We start from the raw sequence: 18377 nt of genomic DNA, 5'->3' as shown, positions 1-18377 counted from the left end.
TCAAGCACATTCACACTTAAAATATTTGCTGCAACTCTTGATTCATTTTCAAAAATGTTTCATATATTTGGGTGCTTGAGCAACAAAGCACCTAGAATAGGTATTGTAGAGCAAAACACAGAGTTCACATCTGAATTGTCCAATTATATATTTCTTCATGTATGACATTGCCAAAGAAGTAAAAAAATAGACATCTTGGGAGAAAACACCAACTTCCACCCACTCAATATCTGATTTTTTTTTGAAGACACACCTCCTAAACAATCATATTGCTTTTTTTAAAAAAAAAGAATACCTGGAACTGAATTAATGGATGGTCCCCAAAAACATATTCCAGTCTTCCACTAACTTGCAGAACATAGTCAGAAGGATCAACTTCCTCATCTTCTCTTCCATGGATAGTCAAACGTTTACGAATTGCTAGTTCATTCAGCTTGATAGGGTTTATATTAGGAGACACCTGAAAACTAAACACGTCCTATTAAAAAGAAGAAGTAATAGCTATTACTTTCAAGTATGAATGAATATAAATAATTCATTTTACTTCAGAGAATAAAACCCCCAAGTCTATGGGCCATATAAGTTTTACATAAGAATATTTCCTGGTTTATATAAAAAAAGAAACCTGGTAGGTGTAGGTACCCATTTTACTATTTAATATGTAATTGTGCAAGATAAAATACATTTTTTCACATGGATCCTCATCACAGAGTCTATTATGTTGTGCACAAATGCTTTTATAAGAGTACATACAGAGCTTTTATTTTTTCGAACACACTAAGAAGATGCAGGAATTCAAAAGCAATTGTTTACAAATGCCTGCTTTCATTTTACATTTTATGATGAATATTATTTTTTGTCTACAGGCCTATTTATATAGCAACCTTCTGTCAAAGTCTGTCAAAATCAATTCAATATTTTCTCAGTTTCAAAAGTTATCTGTCTCAAAAAAGCTACTTTCCCTGAAGTTTACTGCCAGATACAGAGGCCCTCGCAATTCAACTTTTTTAAAAAGGAGACCTTCTTAAACACAGTGTTTCTATAGAATTTTTTTTATATTTAAAATGTTCTAAACACTGGTGTATGAAGGTCAAAATAGACTTTAGATTAATGGCATACATTGAATCTCATGCTTTGGAACCCTTCAGGACGATGACTCAGAAACTTCAACTGGTCAAAAATGCAGCAGTCAGATTACTGACTGAGGTTCAATTTAGATCTCATATAACCCACTTTAAAACTGCTGCACTGGTTGACAGCTCATTTCTGGGTCCATTCAAGGTGCCCAAGTTAGTGTTTAAAGCCTATAACAACTCAGGACTCAAATACATCCATCAAAAGCTATGCAAGATGTCGATTATCTTTGTTTGGACTCTGTTGTAGGCCCAACGAAAGAATTGTCGCCATTGCACCACATGGTCAACTAAATGTTACAAATACAGCTTGCCACTGTATAAAGCTAAGTTTATTTTTTATTGACTGCTCAATCAGACTTGATTTTAACAGTGTATATATTTTTATATACTGTTTGTTTGTATATCTGTACTGAATATTTATTGTATTTGTATATTTGTACTGAAATGATTGCACGACAGGCAGTATATACCTAAATAGCTTAATAAAGCAAACAAACAGTACTTCAAATAGGGCAGATACCACTGGACATAGATAGATGTTACACACAGAGGTGTTTATATAGGGTACATAGCCACCTCACCACCTACACTATACATTTAAAGCAGTATCATACCGCTTTAAACAGCCATGGGTTTTGCAAAGAATCCTGGGAGCAGTAGTTAGTTAAAGGTGTTCAGAGCTATTAAAGGTAAAGGGACCTCTGACCATTAGGTCCAGTCGTGACCGACTCTGGGGTTGCGGCACTCATCTCGCTTTATTGGCCGAGGGAGCCGGCGTACAGCTTCTGGGTCATGTGGCCAGCATGACTAAGCCGCTTCTGGCGAACACGGAAATGCCATTTACCTTCCCGCCGGAGCAGTACCTATTTATCTACTTGCACTTTGAAGTGCTTTCGAACTGCTAGGTTGGCAGGAGCAGGGACCGAGCAACAGGAGCTCACCCCACTGCGGGGATTCGAACCGCCGACCTTCTGATCGGCAAGTCCTAGGCTCTGTGGTTTAACCCACAGCGCCACCCTATTCATCTCACAGCGACAACCTTCTGAGTGTTTGACAATGTACATTTTGCAACTTGCAAGTGGGAATTACTTGAGGTAGCTGTGGAAGTGTTTTCTAACTATGGCCAATAATCCTACCCGGCAGTTGTCAAAATGAACAGCCACAACTAGATTGCCACCATAAAGTTTATCTTGGAGGTTTTCCTGTGTTGCTGGCTCTAGGTGCGGTGGGTAAGTGTACTTCAACCAGTCCATCCAAGACAGCCCCACAAGTGACTGCATCTTCTCTTCACTGATTAGCCGCATTTTAATCCGGAATTCTTTGACTTCTGGGTCTTGTAGGGCATCAAACTCATGGAGGCCTGAAATGATTTAATTAAACAATACATATTTTTAAAAGTGTCGGAGGAGAAGAATCACATTGCACCACACGGCCAACTAAGGCTTACTCCGAGTAGACCCACTGAAATTAATGGGCCTAATTCCATTATAGACACTAATTTCAATGGGGTGACTCTGAGTAAAATTTAGCTGAACTTAGCTAAGTTAGCCTAAAACTTAGCCCAAAAAGTTGTTTCTTCTTTTAGTGTTATTACACAAACCAATTCAATGCCACATTTTCCATTAAAAACCCTAACTCCATTAAATACACCCCCACCCCCACCCCCACACACATAAGCATTCAAGATACTACCACAGCTGCCATTTTGAACTTTCCATGTAGAATATTCTGCTGAGGAATTCTGAGAGTTATTTATTTTTTTGTAAATCACAGCTATAGGTTTACCTTGGCTTCCATGGAACACTGAAATCATATTTTGACTGAGTACTTTGATAAGTATTTTAACTTTTATAGGAAAAAGAGAAAATTGATATACGCTGCTCATTCAAAAGGTTATGAATTGCACCTTACATATGTATAGTACAGTACTGGAGGTGTGGGAAGAAGAACATTACATTTTCCATTAATACTTTAGTAATAACTTCAATTGTATTTCCCAATGTCTAAGGCGTTTAAACACAAGCCTTCACTGAGGAGCACATGGCATAAAGCTCAGGTCAAGCAGGTTCGAAGAGGAATAACTAATTCTACCCTGAGAAGTACAAAGAACCAGAGAACTTGCTTTGTTCAAAACGGGGAAAATTGCCCAGTCATTCTTTTTCGAAATAATCAGTTACAAAAATCTATAAAAGAACTCTGTGCGTCAGTAGAAGCCATTGTCAGCGCAGACAAGTTAGGGTTCAGTTTGCTGTTGAAAGCTAAACAGAACTTGTAGATATTGTGCCAGGAACTAACAACTGCCCATTGTTTCTGATGGGAAGCATGGCCTGCCTATTGATTATTTTTAATTTCAATATAAAATGCACCATTCCCTTTGCAAATTGCATGAAAAATTTTATTATGTTAAAAATTCAACAGCAGCTGACTGCATTATGCCTCTGTGTACCAGCTGCTGGGAATTGCAGGTGGGCAGAGTGCTGTTGTGCTTATGTCCATCTTGCAGCCTTCCCACAGGCATCTCACAGGCCTGTGAGAACAGGATGCTGGACCAGATTGGTCACTGGCGTGATCCAGCAGGGTCACCTTATATTCTTATGACTTGTAGTTTCTGAATTCCTCAATAAGTAAATTTCTAGCTGTATTTGACAAGACAACCACTGGTGGGTGGGACCAGAGGCAAAAGCCAACAGAGAAAATAATGTAAAGCTTACTTTTATACAGGCAAGTTTCTACAAACATTTGCATGACCCTCTCAACTCTCCATCTAGGCCAGCAGTTCTCAACCTGTGGGTCCCCAGATGTTGTTGGACTACAACTCCTATCCTCCCTGAGCTCTGGTCTTGCTAGCTAGGGGGGGATGGGAGTTGTAGTTCAACAACATCTGGGGACCCACAGGTTGAGAAAGGCTGATCTAGGCAAACAAGAAGCATTATCAAAGTTTAAGAGCTATGGGGGAGCAATACTTGGGGTGCAAAACACAGCCAGTAAAAGGGTGTGGTAAGGGAGAGTCGAAAGGCCCAAACAGAGAGGTCTTGTTGGCTGTATCCAGCCCCTGGACCTGAAGTTCACCCTAGTCCTGCCTTAAAGGCAGTTGAATCAGAACATCCAGAAGAATTTTAAATACACACATAGAAAACATATTGGTTATTCGAATGCTAAAGTCGCAATTACGGCCTTTGCTAATGCTGCTGCAAAGATGTTCCTCTCCCATGCAGTCTGCTGCAGATGGTAGAAAAAGAGGATTTTCTCTGGCTTGTCCTTCTCTTTTGAAAGGCATGTGCACAGCGATTGGTTACTACCACCACTAACATGAGGAGCACCTGGTTACAAGGAATTGCTCCAACTCAAACATTGGGTCAGCAGCCTTTTTGGCCCATGGGCACATTTGGACTTTTGAGCTTATGCAAGTCCCAGTCATTTCTCTCCCCACTCCCCTGAGAGAGGGTGTACCCAAAGACATTGCCTTTCCAGGGGACCTGGGTAAAAGTCAGATACAGTAGAATTAATCAGAGGTTTGAAAAGCAAACAGGAAATAGGCAAGGGAATGTCAGAGGCTTCACGGGCACCCGTGGAAGACCTCAAGGGTTCCAATGCATGCCTGGGTACCACAGTGGGAATTGTATCCATAAAATAAATTCCATCATGCAACTGGTCTTATAGGCCTCCGAGCCTGAGATAGATCACAAGACAAACCAGTGTGGAATTACGAGTACTGAGTACACAACATGGGTCTATCCCTGCATTCAACTGCCATAGATGTGGAGGCTTTAAAACTTTGTGTGTGTGTGTGTGTGTGTGTGCGCGCGCACACACACGTGTTTTAACGTTATGCTGTAAACCTACCCAGGGGCAGGATATCATTTACAAAAGAAACAAAAGTACAACTCCTCATGGGAGAAAAGCAATGAAACCGATAAATCTTACTTTCACTTTTGCAAACCATATGAAAACAGATATTTCTGTACTATGTTTCCACTGATCACTGACAGGTGTGTCGTTGCCATCACTAAAAAGTATGTGAGCCTCAGCTTTCCTGTCAATTTTGGGAGCTGCAGATGTGTGCAGAGGTTTCCACCCTGTTCTTAGTTCCAACGTATTCTTTGGCTGCTGTATTGCTGAGGTCCCCTGAATGAATAGCATAGAGCCCTACAGACAAGTCCCCACCATCCTTTTCAGTAACAACCTTGAGCTGTGACAGAGAATTGTTGCTGACCTTACATGAAGCTGCAACACAAGATTAGAGCTCCTTACAACCACAATTTTTGTCTTGGCAACAAAGACTGCCCCAAGCCTGTGGAGCACTAGAAGAAGTAGAAGTTTGGTGTCTAATACATTTCTCTCTTAAGTCAAGACAAGCCTGTTCTATTATACCTGACGGTGAAAATCATAAAAATGGGTTTTTAAGCAAAGAATATCCAATTAATAGGAGTTATTTACAGTCCAATTACTGGGTAGTGTACATATTAACGTGCATCCATCATACCTTGTATGTACATCATTAATAGAACATTATCACTATCCAACATTTGTAACATCCTAACACAGAAACACATATAATTGATTTCTGAATGCATTCTTCAATATGGTATTTACTCTAATTATGATGCTATGTAAAACTATTAAAATTTGGGTGTTTTTTTCATAGTTAATTAGAACGAGGGATACACATTCAAGGACAGAAAATGGTCATGTTAAATTTTATTTGGGGTTAATCTTACTATAGTTAAGCCCAGTCCTTTTAATGCTTTCGGGCTAATTTCAATCCACCTCAGTGCTCTTTTGGTGCTGTATCCCCATCTCCACAGCCAAGAACACCAATATTTACCTTTTCCTATGAGGACACCTATTTTAGAGTCCAATTTTTCCCCTGGGTCACAGCTTCTTGTAATTAGTTGAAGGACAGGAAGGAATGGTCTAACGTCACAGAGTCTGCGTGTCTCATCTTCCAGTTCTTCACGTACCGCTGTTTGGTTCACACAAGAGAACATATAGGAGTCGATCTCCATAAGAAGATGAAACAGAGGGTAACTCTGTGCTTCCTTCCATAATAGCTGCAAATAAGCACAGAGACTGTAACAGTAGAACGCTTTGTTCACAAAACCCACTCACTGGAAAGTAAGACCTCTGTCAACTGTACGCACAGCATTAGGTAGGTGTTTCTGTATCACTCATGCAAGCCCTTACTTCAGCTTAAACAAACTTCCTTCAATCAAACACAGCTGACTCAAGCCTCCAGAGAATAGTGGTAGGTCATTCATCTATTTTAAATTAATACAGCCATTGTTTTTTAAAACTAAAAATCACTGGTCCTGAAAGAAAACTGGTTCTCTCTGCTGTAAAGACTGTGCTGGAACAAAGTGTCAAGAATAAAAAGGTACACTTGTCACTGTCTTTATTCATACTTTAGTAATAAAAACAAGTGCTAAGGGGTGGGGTGGGACTTCTTTCCCAAGTTAGTTCTTCTGCATTGTTTTTTTTGCCTGCTGGTTTGGCAAGATTGTTGTAGGGTTTTGGCCACGAAGCATCTGAAAAGGACATCAATTTCAGGCCAGTTGTAGAATTTATGGGCCACTAAGATTTCTGCATCTATCAGCCAGTAAGCTAGTTAAACAGAAAAGAAAGAAATCTGCCTGACCATCTTCTATGTCTACTAGTAAGAGAATATGTAGCAAGCAGATTCCAAGGTTCCCAGGGCCCCATAACACACTACTGGTGAAAGCCATTTTCCATGGTGTTCTGTTCCTGCCCACCCACCCCCCACGTTGGCAGAGCATGCATAAGGAGGAAGGGGGGTGCGGTGGAGGCGGGCCACCCCAGGTGTCACCACCAAGGGGTGTGACAAAATGCTGGGTGGCACTCACCGCGGGGCCTGCAGAGAGTGATGCAGTGGCTTGGGCGCCCGCAGGCTCCACGCTGCCCCAAACAGTCTGCCCACTGCCTCCTCCCCAGCTGTAGGGTGGCTGAGTGGGAGGAGGCAGGCAGACTCCTTGGAGGCCCCATGGAGCGTCCTGCCCCCACGGGCAGCTGGCCACACCCCTGGGTGCAGGGCACACGTGCAGCACAGGCACCCGATCAGCTTGCTCTGCCGCTGCCTGCCCCACTCCCATTATGTGCCATTACATTCCCATCCTGCTCCCTTCTGGGTCCAAGAGGACCCGCACATTGGCAGTCACACATCAATTGGATGGGCGCAAAACAGTCACCTCCTGTACTTGTGAATTCTTTCCTGTAAAGTCCATGGGGGTGACTAGAACTGCATTTAGACATGAAGATTATTCCATTAGCTTTCCTGGTTATAATGCTAGCACTTCTGTCCTGCTTTCTAAAGTTCCATTTACACTGCAATACTTGCTGTGCTGTGAACTGTGTTGTTGTTTTTTATTGATATACTACTGCCATGTCACACGAAATCTCATTTGAACGAGTGGGTTTGGTGTTACATTGAATTGTGTCATCGTGTGTGTGTGTGATGATTCCCCAATGAAAACTGTGGGAAAGAATTGTATGCTGGAATGCTGCTCCAAATTTCATCACTTGGCATGACCCATGAAAACCACGGGGAAATTACACCACAGGATTTTCCAGGTAACCAGGGTTGCATCTGAATTTTCTCTGGAAGCAATTAACACAGAAATGAACCCTAAAATTTCCATAGATTTCCATAAATGTCCCTTAATCCATGTGAAAGATCACAAAAAATCAGGTAAGGAACCACTGGAAAAATGGAATAAAATACTGTCTGAATGCAGCCTAGTTCTAACCAACATAGTTACAAGAATGCACACTTGCATGAAAACAACAATGGGATGATGCTCATGTAGAAGCTAATGTTTTATAGGGATCTGCCCTTCAAACCAGACCCCTAAGTCATGTTTCACAAAATTTAAATCAGGTCACATACTCAGGAATATTATTCTAAACACTTAAATTATATGATAAACAAAATGCACTTCAATGAGAAGTACCTAATAGACACTTTAAGAGCAAGCCAGTTTTACCTGTTCTGTATTACCTGTTTTATAAGACTGATAGTGGCATCACGTGGGACATCTAGACTGATGTAAATTCCAGTGGGAAGCAGGAAGTCCACAGATATTAAGCCATCAGCTGCTATCTGTGAATCTACTGCCCAGATGTCTAGGGCATCTGCCATGGCAGGAGGCATAATGGACTTTAAATCTCATAACCATGTGGTCCTAGAAGAAAAATTAAGTTAGAATAATTTACTATGTTCACTTTCATAGGACTGCTTTTAAATTAGAATCAAATACTGCACAAACATCAAAGGGTACCAAACAGTGGCACCAACACTCACATAGACAAAGTTTATGAGAAGACGCTGCCTTTTTAGGCATGACTTCTGGTCAGAGCTTCACTTAAGTTTGTCTAATGTAGAGTAAGGAAGGAATAAAGAAGGAAAGAACTGCAATATTCTGAAGGGTATTTTTCACATTTAAAAAACTTCCAGTCTAGTAGGCATTTGGAAATGAGGTGTGCTAGAAGGCAAAAAACAACACACACAATAGATTGCTATGCTAGCTCTGAGCTGTGATTAGAAATCTTTGTAATGGAGAGAGACTGTCCAACTGTGAAATTAGAAGAAAATACAAATTTCAAGTTAGAATATCTTGCTCAGACTTTTTTTTTGGGGGGGGGGAAGAAGCACAAAAGTGTGATTATGAGATGTGCAACTAGTAAATAATAATCCCAGAAGGTCAATTTTTGCTGCCATTGAATCAATAGTTTAAAGACAGCCCAACCCCAACCCCCATTTTGCAATGTCTGGGTGCACAAAATACATCTTATAATGCATGTTATAGCCCGAGTTGAGAATTTACATTTACAAAGCTCAAGTACAAAGCCCTCTTGGACAAATGTTTACATGGTCCATTGGATTCCACCATGTATGCAACATAATGGGTCAAAATTCTGAAAAAGGCATATTTAGCTTAGAAAAGGGAGAATGTCATAGCAGCATTCAAATACCTAAAATCCTGCTATTTTTATATAGGGGTCAGAAAAGCAGAGCAGCAATTGGGTATTCTAGAGATACTTGCAGAAGCACAAAAGCAGAGGGGTTTCAATAGGAACAAATCAATTAACAGTTTAGCAATGTGTACAGGGCTAAGTTCACCCATGCAGTAAAGAGGTATGGAAGTGGCTTCAAACTGCCACAGGGTGCAAGGCTGTGTACACAATACCAACTTAAAATACAGCAGTGGGAGCACAGGACATGGGAGTGTAAGCCCAAATTTCCCTACACAGTAAGCCATTCATGTCAGAAGCTTACCCTCATCCCAGGAGTTTTCACCTCATTCTTGCAAAGATGTCACAATGGACATGGCGAAAATCACTGAAGCCTTGTGGGAAGTGAATCCCATGAACAGCATACCACACAATCTCTCTTCCATTTAATGGCTTTTTTCAAGTGGCGATCATGTCATAATGTCGTGTGTGAACTAGATGTAATCCTATAAGCAATCCCGCTCCTCTCACCAGGTGACATTTGATGCCTGCAGTTTTAGGACTTGGGAACTGTTTCAGGGGGTTAAATGTTTTTCAGATGTCAGGGGGACTAAATTAGTACACAGGCTGAAAATCACAGGCTTGGGGAAGGGAGAAGTCCCTAAAGAGCAACAAAAGCCTGAACCAAATATATTCCTCTTTTTTGTGTGGATACCATTTTATAAACTTCTGGTTTATTATTAAATTGTGCATTCGATAGGAAGTTGCCAGGAGGGAGGAAGTGTCCCAGGTGAAGCTCAATTTGCAAGCGCTCAAATCAAACTAGCATTCGGGGGCGTGTTTTCAATATGCAAATACAACAACTGCCCAGTAGAAAGGAATGAGTGAGCATTTTGTTTATCAATGAAACAGATTAGCTTATTTCAGAAATGACATCCAGTCGCCATTCTAATTTGTGCCACTTGCGGACAACATAAAGGTCAGAGAAGTGCAAAGTATTTATACAGAAAATGGCACTTGTCACAGCCATGAGACTGCTATGAGAATGAATCACAGGCCAAACTGTATAATGCAAGGCGATGCCTGTGAATGACTAACACCCTCACATCCAGCAGTTGAAATAATGCCAAAGATCCATCTGTGGCAAATAGTTACATGAGAGGAATTTTAAACAGCCCCCAGCAAAAGGGGAAAAAAGTTTGTATGCAACTATTTATACCTAATGAGCCAGTTCAGACATCATGATGAACCATAGTTCACTGTGATGGGAATGAATGTTAGTGGGCCTTTGGCTCTCACACTCTCTTCCTCCTCCACCAAGTGCAAGAAGATAGACAGGTTTGGCTTCCATTAAAAAAAAAAAAAAATTTAACTGCAGCTTCTTGTTTTGTTATCTTTAACTATTGTTTGTTTGAAACAATACAACTTCAAAATCATTTTGATGAAGGAGAGTATAAAAATATTTTAAATAAGAAAGTTGAAATCTGTAGAGTTGATTTAAATCTGTAGAGTAGAACTGTAGAGTTGGAAGGGACCCCAGGGGTCATCTAGTCCAACCCCCTGCAATGCAGGAATGTCAGCTAAAGCATCCAAGACAGATAGCCATCCAACCTCTGCTTAAAAACCTCCAAGGAAGGAGAGTCCACAATGTCCTGAGGGAGACCATTTCACTGTCAAACAGCTTTTACTGTCAAAGTTCTTCCTGATGTTGAGTCAGAATCTCCTTTCTTGTAACTTGAAGCCGTTGGTTCGGGTCCTACCCTCCAGAGCAGGAGAAAACAAGCTTGTTCCCTCTTCCACGTGACAGCCCTTGAGATATCTGAAGATGGCTGCCATATCATATGTGATAGGTAAATTTAAAAGTGTTGGTAGAAACACACTTTTTGTTCAGTGAATCACGCAACTGTTTGTTTTAATGTTTGTAGTTTCTGCAAGTACATTTTCTTGTGTGTTTATGCATTTATATACAAAATAGTATACAGTTTATATATAAAACAGTAGTTTGGAACTTTTCTATTTTAACTTTGCTTGAGTTGCTGCACTTGATGATGTAAACTCACCTCACATTTTAATACAGTAGATAAGTATTCTACATAACGCTGCATTGAAAAACTGCCAAATATTCCTATTCAACTGTGTATTTCTTTAAAAAATATGTGTTACTTTTTCTGAAGATAACATAATAATCACATTTTCTACATAATTTGTGCTTGTGAGTTGCAGTATTTGGTAGGGGTGTCTATCACCTCCATGTGCAGTTCAAATTACGAAGCAAATAGGAGTGACTGCATCATTAATAAGGAATCTCAAGGTGGATCAGGGCCTTGCTAAAGTTGTTCTGTGAACTCGGGTGCCCCCAAACCACGGCCTTTTTCAATTTAAAGTGACCAAACTGACTACAGAAAGACCCTAAACTTGAGTAGGGGAGTGTGTGTGTGTGGCCAGGGTGGGGGTGGAATCTTTCATTTTGTTGAACAGGTCTATGTTTTAACCACAGTGAATTATTTTCACAGGGCACTCCAAACACAGTGATTTGAGGGAAGGGTGTTCGTGCCCTTCTGAATCACTGTCTCTTTCATAACAGTTTAAAAATCAATACTTCAATCAATTTGTGTTCATTCTTAGTTTGTAAACCTTTAAGAGAGCTCAGTATAGGATCGCTCCAGTTTCCTTCAGTTCCGTTTCTGTTTTCACATGATTTATTTGTTCCTTTTTATTTCAATCCCTTTCTGTTTTCCAACAAATATCACCTACTTAAATTATTTTTCATTCCATTCTTATTTTTCTTTAGGCTTCTGCAATCTTTTATTAGAGTCCCCATCCCACACAAACTGCTGTGTGTGTTGCTTTTCATTCATTTAAAATGTTACTTCTCCCAGTTTTAGTTTGCTAGTTCAAGGCTTCATTCTCCTGCCTCCAGTTTTAAGTTCTTCCTGGTGAGCATTATTAATTTATATTAAAGTTTTCTCCCCCCCCCCTTTTCTAGGTCTAGTATCTTCACATACACAGAGACATACTCAGCTATGGAAGCTTGTCCCTGAAGTACTATCCCAGTTGTGCTGCTCATTGCCAACCCATCATTACCCAATTATCCAGGGGCACCACCATCAGTTTCCAGACTGATTTCTATTTAACCCACCCCCACAAGATAAAGTCTGCCCTTGTAGGAAAACCACTACACCTATTCTACTGAAAGTGGCAGACTTTGGTATGTAGCCAATGCTTCAGCTCTTTGCATACAACATAATTTCCCCACCTGTCCCCTCTGCACCCTCAAAATCAGCACTGGAGGGCTGGGGAGAGCAGGGGCATTAGAGGAAACAAAAGCCCTGCATTGGATACAACCCTTTATCCCTTCAGAGGGGCCAACAAATTGCCTGCGAATTGCATCCAATTCTGTGAAAAAAATTAAGAGTTAGAAAAATTTGTCAAGGTTCCCTGCACGCACACAAAAACCCTGCAGTTTGACTGGTCCAGGAAAAGCTCTGTTGCCTTCAAGTTCCATCCATTTCTGTTTTCAGATTACCTGTTTCAGTCAATAGGATGGGAGAAACAGACTTTTGGATTTAAGACATATGATGCAGCCTTGAATAACAAGCCAAATCAGAAAGACAGTGGATTCAACACAGCTCAAGTTGTTTTGTAACGCTACAGATACAACGTGAATCCTGTGGCTGGTGCACACCACCAGTGTTTACAGTTAACTTAGATAAAAGATGGCATATATTGAATATCATTTAACAGAATGCCATTTTAAGACAGATAGTGAATTGAATAATCTTTGGCCCCTGCCGGGTCTAAGGCTTAGATCACAAGGCCACAATCCCACATACGCTCACCTTGAAGTAAGCCCCACTGAACACAGTGGGACTTTCTTCTGAATTAACAGAACTGTGTCATATGTACTATGGCCTAGTTCCTGGGGTGTTAGGTCCCATCCAGTTCAACAGAAGTTCCTAGTGGGTATAGGAAGCAGACTTATTATGCCAAGCCATTGGAACATCTAGCTCAGTACTGTTTATTGTTGATGGGCAGCAGCTCTCCAGGATTTCAGGCAGGAGTCTCTACCACCCCTACCTGGAGATTCCAAATATTGACTGCATGCAATGCACATGCTCTCCTATTGAGCTATGGGCCTTCCCCAAGTAGTCAGGCTTGTAAGAGGCTTTTACTCCAGCATGGCTCATCAATGCATTGTGTTTACCGGAAGGCATTATGCGTTTCACAGTGCAAGAGCTATATACTGTTTCTCTGAAGGAGGGTATAAATAATTAAAAACAAAATGGCTTAACATTGAGCGGAAGCCCCTGCCTTTGTTCTGCACATCCCTTTTAAAGTACTCTTTAGTTTGCTTCCTAATTATTCTATTAAGAGTATGCATGGCATGCTCAGTAATTCGTAGCACTTCTCATTTGCTCTAATATAATAGAAAGAGATGCTGTAATGCCTTTTGGAACAGCATGCATCTGTATAGGTCAACTGCAGTTCAGAGGGTCAAGTTGTCAATGAATCAGTGTTCACAATGCTTATCCCAAACATGCAGAACTCACGTTATCTCAAAAAACTCACATGCTCCATTATAAAGTTGATCTTAATAATGGTTTCTTTTCCTGGCACTTTGTACCAATTTTCAACATGACTGCCTGACTCAGTCAGTAATGTAGTCTCACCCCTTTTCTAGCAACTTATAACTGTAATTAAATTTAAGCCATAATAGAATCTGGGAATAAAAATGGGGCGGAACTGGGGGGAGGGGTTAGCTCATCCCTACTGAAGAGAGGGGCTCAATTATCAATAATTCTACCCAGATGCAAAACTGTAAAAGGAGGCACATGATTATTAAAAGTCTCTTTTCTTTCCAATTCTTTTGTGTCATAAAAGTAGATAAATATCTGTTTTTCAAATCTTCAGATTTTTGTTCTAATTTTAATTACGTTGTTTCATTCATCACTGCTATCTATGATTTACTGTTAGAGATAATTTAAAGGTGTTACTACACTACTGATATGAAAAGTCTCTTAACATACAAAAAAGACACTTCTGCTCTAAAGTCTCCCACCACAGTGCAGGTTCTCTGTTGAGTGTCCTTGAACGTCTCCAAATCTTAGGTTCCTCTGTCTCAGACAATTCACAATCCCATGGCAAATTCACCCCACCAGTCTCTCTTTCTTATCTTTGTAACCCACTCACTCCCTGCCAAAGGAAGTGTGAAAAAGAAAAGGATTTCCCTATGTTTGAATACCATAATCAATAAATGGTTGGGTCAACCGGAAAATCTCAGGATCCTTGTTGTAGACAATATTGAGCATTAGAGTAACTATTCTAGGAGCTAAGGATAGTTTGTATCTTAGTGAAGAACTGAAGAAAGAGGTGAACCTAAAAAACTGCACATCAGCTGCTGTGTCCCCAGTTCAAACTGTAAGCCACAGGACCTAAAATTATATTGGCTGCATCTGAGAAAGAGGTGAGAAGGCAAGGCCCTTTTCTGTTGGCTCTGTGGGAGCAAGCTCCCCTAAGGCTCCTTCCTGAAATGTTTTCTGCACTGACTATGAATTACAGCTGGTAATTTAGCTACTTCATACAATACCTGGAGGCACACCAGATCAGCCTATCTCCAAGCATCCACACAAAGATGAAGTCTCAAATACAGCTGTACACATGAAATCTCTTGCACACACGTCAGCCTACAAATTTTATCTCTACTGTTGTGTAAGGGCATATTCTTACCAGGCATAATTTCATGACTATAAAAAGTACAGGTCCCATAACTCTCAGGGTCTGAACAAGACATGACGGAACAACCACTCATGAAAAAGGATGTCTCATATGAAAAAAACCTTAAAAAACCACAAACCCAGACCAAAGGAAATAGTATCTCAAGATGTTGGCAAAATGAGGACCTTGTTTTCAAAACAGCCCAACACATTTTGGCCATTTGTTATTTAAAGGCCTTCTTCAGAGGTCAAATGAACAAACAGCCTGCAAATACATCAAATACAGCCTGCAAATACTTTCTGTTAAATACAACATCTATTCAAATTAGTGGGTGACTGACTGGGTCTCCAGTAAAGGTGAATAGATGATACAATTAAAGTCAGCATGGGGAACTTGTGCACCTCTAGATGTTGCTGACAATATTAGGCTAGATGGAAAACAGGATAGCCTGGCATCAGGCAGCTTCCAACATACTTAATCCTCATGCCCAGTGGCTATATATGTGAAGAAGGCAAAGACTCTGATAAGACACATGGCTCCTGTGTAATTCCTACTTTGGCCCTCAAATTATCACCCAGTGAACTCTGTCACACTTCTTTACAATAGGGGACTATTACCACAGCATAGCAGCTTTCATATAGGATGTTCCCCTCAGAAGTACAGTGGTACCTCGGGTTACATACGCTTCAGGTTACAGACTCCGCTAACCCAGAAATAGTGCTTCAGGTTAAGAACTTTGCTTCAGGATGAGAACAGAAATCGTGCTCCGGCGGCACGGCAGCAGCAGGAGGCCCCATTAGCTAAAGTGGTGCTTCCAGTTAAGAACAGTTTCAGGTTAAGAACGGACCTCCGGAACGAATTAAGTACTTAACCTGAGGTACCACTGTAATTAGGAGGAGTTCTTCTTTAGTAATTATCAATGCTTCAAGTATGTTTCATTACAAACCCTGATATTTCAATAAGTGATCACAGACTTTAACAACTACCCTGGAGAAACTAACATACATAACATTAAACATACTGTACATTCTTGGTAAATGAAATGAAGTGACTAGCTATTTAATACTTGAAAACCCTGAAGCAGTTGTGTTCTGCTGATGAAATTGGCTGATGAAATTAAGAACTATTAATAAATATTCTCACCATTGCTTTGCTGTCACTTGGGAAAACTCTATTGTTCCCTCAATTTCCAAATAGCATCTTCAGGATTAAACACATTTATTGAAGAAGCACATTTGTTATATGCTGGAACAGGAAATTTCTGGACAAGGTGCACCTTTGTTATTTCTTCTCTATGTTACAGTATTTTCCTACATTGGGCCTCTTTTGTATTTTTCTAATATTAAAAACATTACACCACACATTCACACTCCTTCTATAAGCAAACACTAATGAAGAGTAGAAACAGTAATATAGACATTCAATACTTTTAAATGAAATATTTTCATTCTTGTTACATTTCATAAGCTTTACACAGCTGCTTAGAACAATGACAGTGTGATTTTGTGGTCAGAGCTGAATTCTACAGGGCAACCTGATCCTATACATGCTTACTTGGATGTTAATTCCCAAAGAGTTCAATGGGACTTGCTCCCAAAGTAGTATGCATAGTACTGCAGACTCAGTCTGATCACTGAATTGTTCAATATTAGCAAAGCTTGCTGTAGTCAAGAGAATATTTGATTTCCTGAGCTATGAAAGACAGCCGTTGACAGGTCCTTCTGCACTATTACACAGAATATCCCCTTCCTGGATAGCAGTGAAGTTAGCTGGCATGAAATCACTGTTTGAATGTCTGTGGCTACTCTGTCTTTCTCCCTGTATTTGGAGCTTCTGTGATACACGAAACCTCGTTCAGGAGCAAAATACAGTGGAAGCTGTACCACAAGTATGTTTTTAAAGACTTGTAATATTTGGCCAGGATAATTCTAATTGAAGAACATATTTATTATACTGAAGAACTGTGAAAGTACAATGTTTGGAGATGTTAAAACAACCACTAGGAATGGTTTTTATTTCATCCAGAAACTTAGATTTCGCACTAACCAACACTGAAGAACTTATTGTGCAAGCCTGTCTTTGACCACATGCATTTATGGAATGTATTTAAAAGATTTTTATCCTCCCTAACAAAGATTAAGCTGGTGTACAGCTGGTGTGGCATAGTAGCCAAGAATGCAAGCTGGGGGATTGTCTCTCAAATCTCACCTCAACTCCTAGGTAGAATGAAGTAATATTCAATGTTTCTCATCTATAAAATGGGACAGTGATATTTACCTACATTATAGGAGAGCCCCCCACAATCTGGTGCCCTCCAGATGTTTTGGACTACCACTAGCCACAGGATGGCCAATAGCCATGCTAGTTGAGGCTGACAGGAGTTGCAGTTCAAAACATCTGGATCCCCCAGGCTGGGGATGGTGGTGTAAGGATTTCTGAGTACATTAAGAGTACTCAACACTCTAAGTAATATAAAGATGCTAAGTATTACTATTATTGAAAACATAAATGGCACATCTCTACCACAGACCTGTTATAACTGCAAGAATCTTCAAACATCTTCAAACACGAACACAAGCAATTGCTATTGACAAATACCACTGCACAGCAAGGTCAAGTGTTGGGTTAAGACCAGCAAGACCCAGGCACAAATCTACACTTGCTCATTAGGTGATGTTGGGCTATTCAGAACTATGTATGCTATCTAGAGCTTCCTGAGGTACCGGCAGAGGCAGAAATAAAATATTTCATTTAAAGGGGGGGGGCAGTCACAGAATGCTACTAAGTTCTCCTATGAGTTGGTCGACTGAAATCAATTGCTTAGTTCATCTACGTCAATGGGTTCACACTGAGTAGGTTTAGCATTTAGCATTGGTGCAACTCACTGTTTACCAGTATCAATTTGTTTTTGTAATTCACACAGGTAACAAATTTGTTGTTTGTGATCTTTCTTTCTATAACTTTAAAGGCTTAAAAACAACAAATTGACCAATCCTTTTTGACTGATCAAATTCCCAATCACCGACCTTCAAGAAGCAAATCAAGAAGGATTTTTTTTAAAAAAGGTAGTACTTTCTTGATTTTGCCTATCAACACTACATTTACTGGATTGGAAAGGTATCCAGTATGCCAACTGATTTAATGGGGGTCCTCAGTAATTAAGAGCCACAGAATTCTATTCTATTCAGGCTCTTTAAGTGTCATAAACAGATGTGCCCCATAAGATAAATCAATGCTGAATGAGGAAAATGCATTAAAACAAAAACAAAAATGGGTAAATGGAGAATTCAAACCAAAAAAAAGCAAACAAGCTGCAATTCATTACTCAGATGCAGAAACGTATGAGCAGTAGTTATAAGACAATACAGAAAACTTATTTTATCCTTTAGCAACCTGCCTGAGGTAGAAGAAAACCATTCCCCTATGTATCTTTTATATACCTTGTGAGTTTTGTTTTGTTTCAACTGAAGGGTGACATTAAAATAATAATCATAATCATAATCTCTCCCCTCTCCCCAAGATTCCCATTTACAGATGCCATACAAGAATAATCAGGCCTGA

General features: G+C 40.1%; 1 protein-coding gene across 7 annotated transcripts in view; it reads right to left on the bottom strand.

Moving 5' to 3' along the window:
• The window catches only part of PIK3CB (phosphatidylinositol-4,5-bisphosphate 3-kinase catalytic subunit beta), a 112451-nt gene that overhangs the window by 32613 nt on the left and 61461 nt on the right, over positions 1-18377 (bottom strand). For all 7 annotated transcript variants that reach the window (XM_081006876.1, XM_081006877.1, XM_081006875.1 and 4 more), the window contains 4 exons: positions 8149-8332; positions 5962-6187; positions 2273-2496; positions 296-478 (listed from right to left, as the gene is read on the bottom strand). In XM_081006876.1, coding sequence (XP_080863002.1) covers positions 296-478; positions 2273-2496; positions 5962-6187; positions 8149-8301 — 786 coding nt within the window. In that variant the 5' untranslated portion in view covers positions 8302-8332. The remainder of the gene's footprint in view (positions 1-295; positions 479-2272; positions 2497-5961; positions 6188-8148; positions 8333-18377) is intronic.

This window comes from Podarcis pityusensis (assembly GCF_964106645.2).
Source record: "Podarcis pityusensis genome assembly, chromosome: 5".
Lineage (NCBI taxonomy): Eukaryota > Metazoa > Chordata > Lepidosauria > Squamata > Lacertidae > Podarcis > Podarcis pityusensis.
This window is presented reverse-complemented; position numbering and strand designations above follow the sequence as displayed.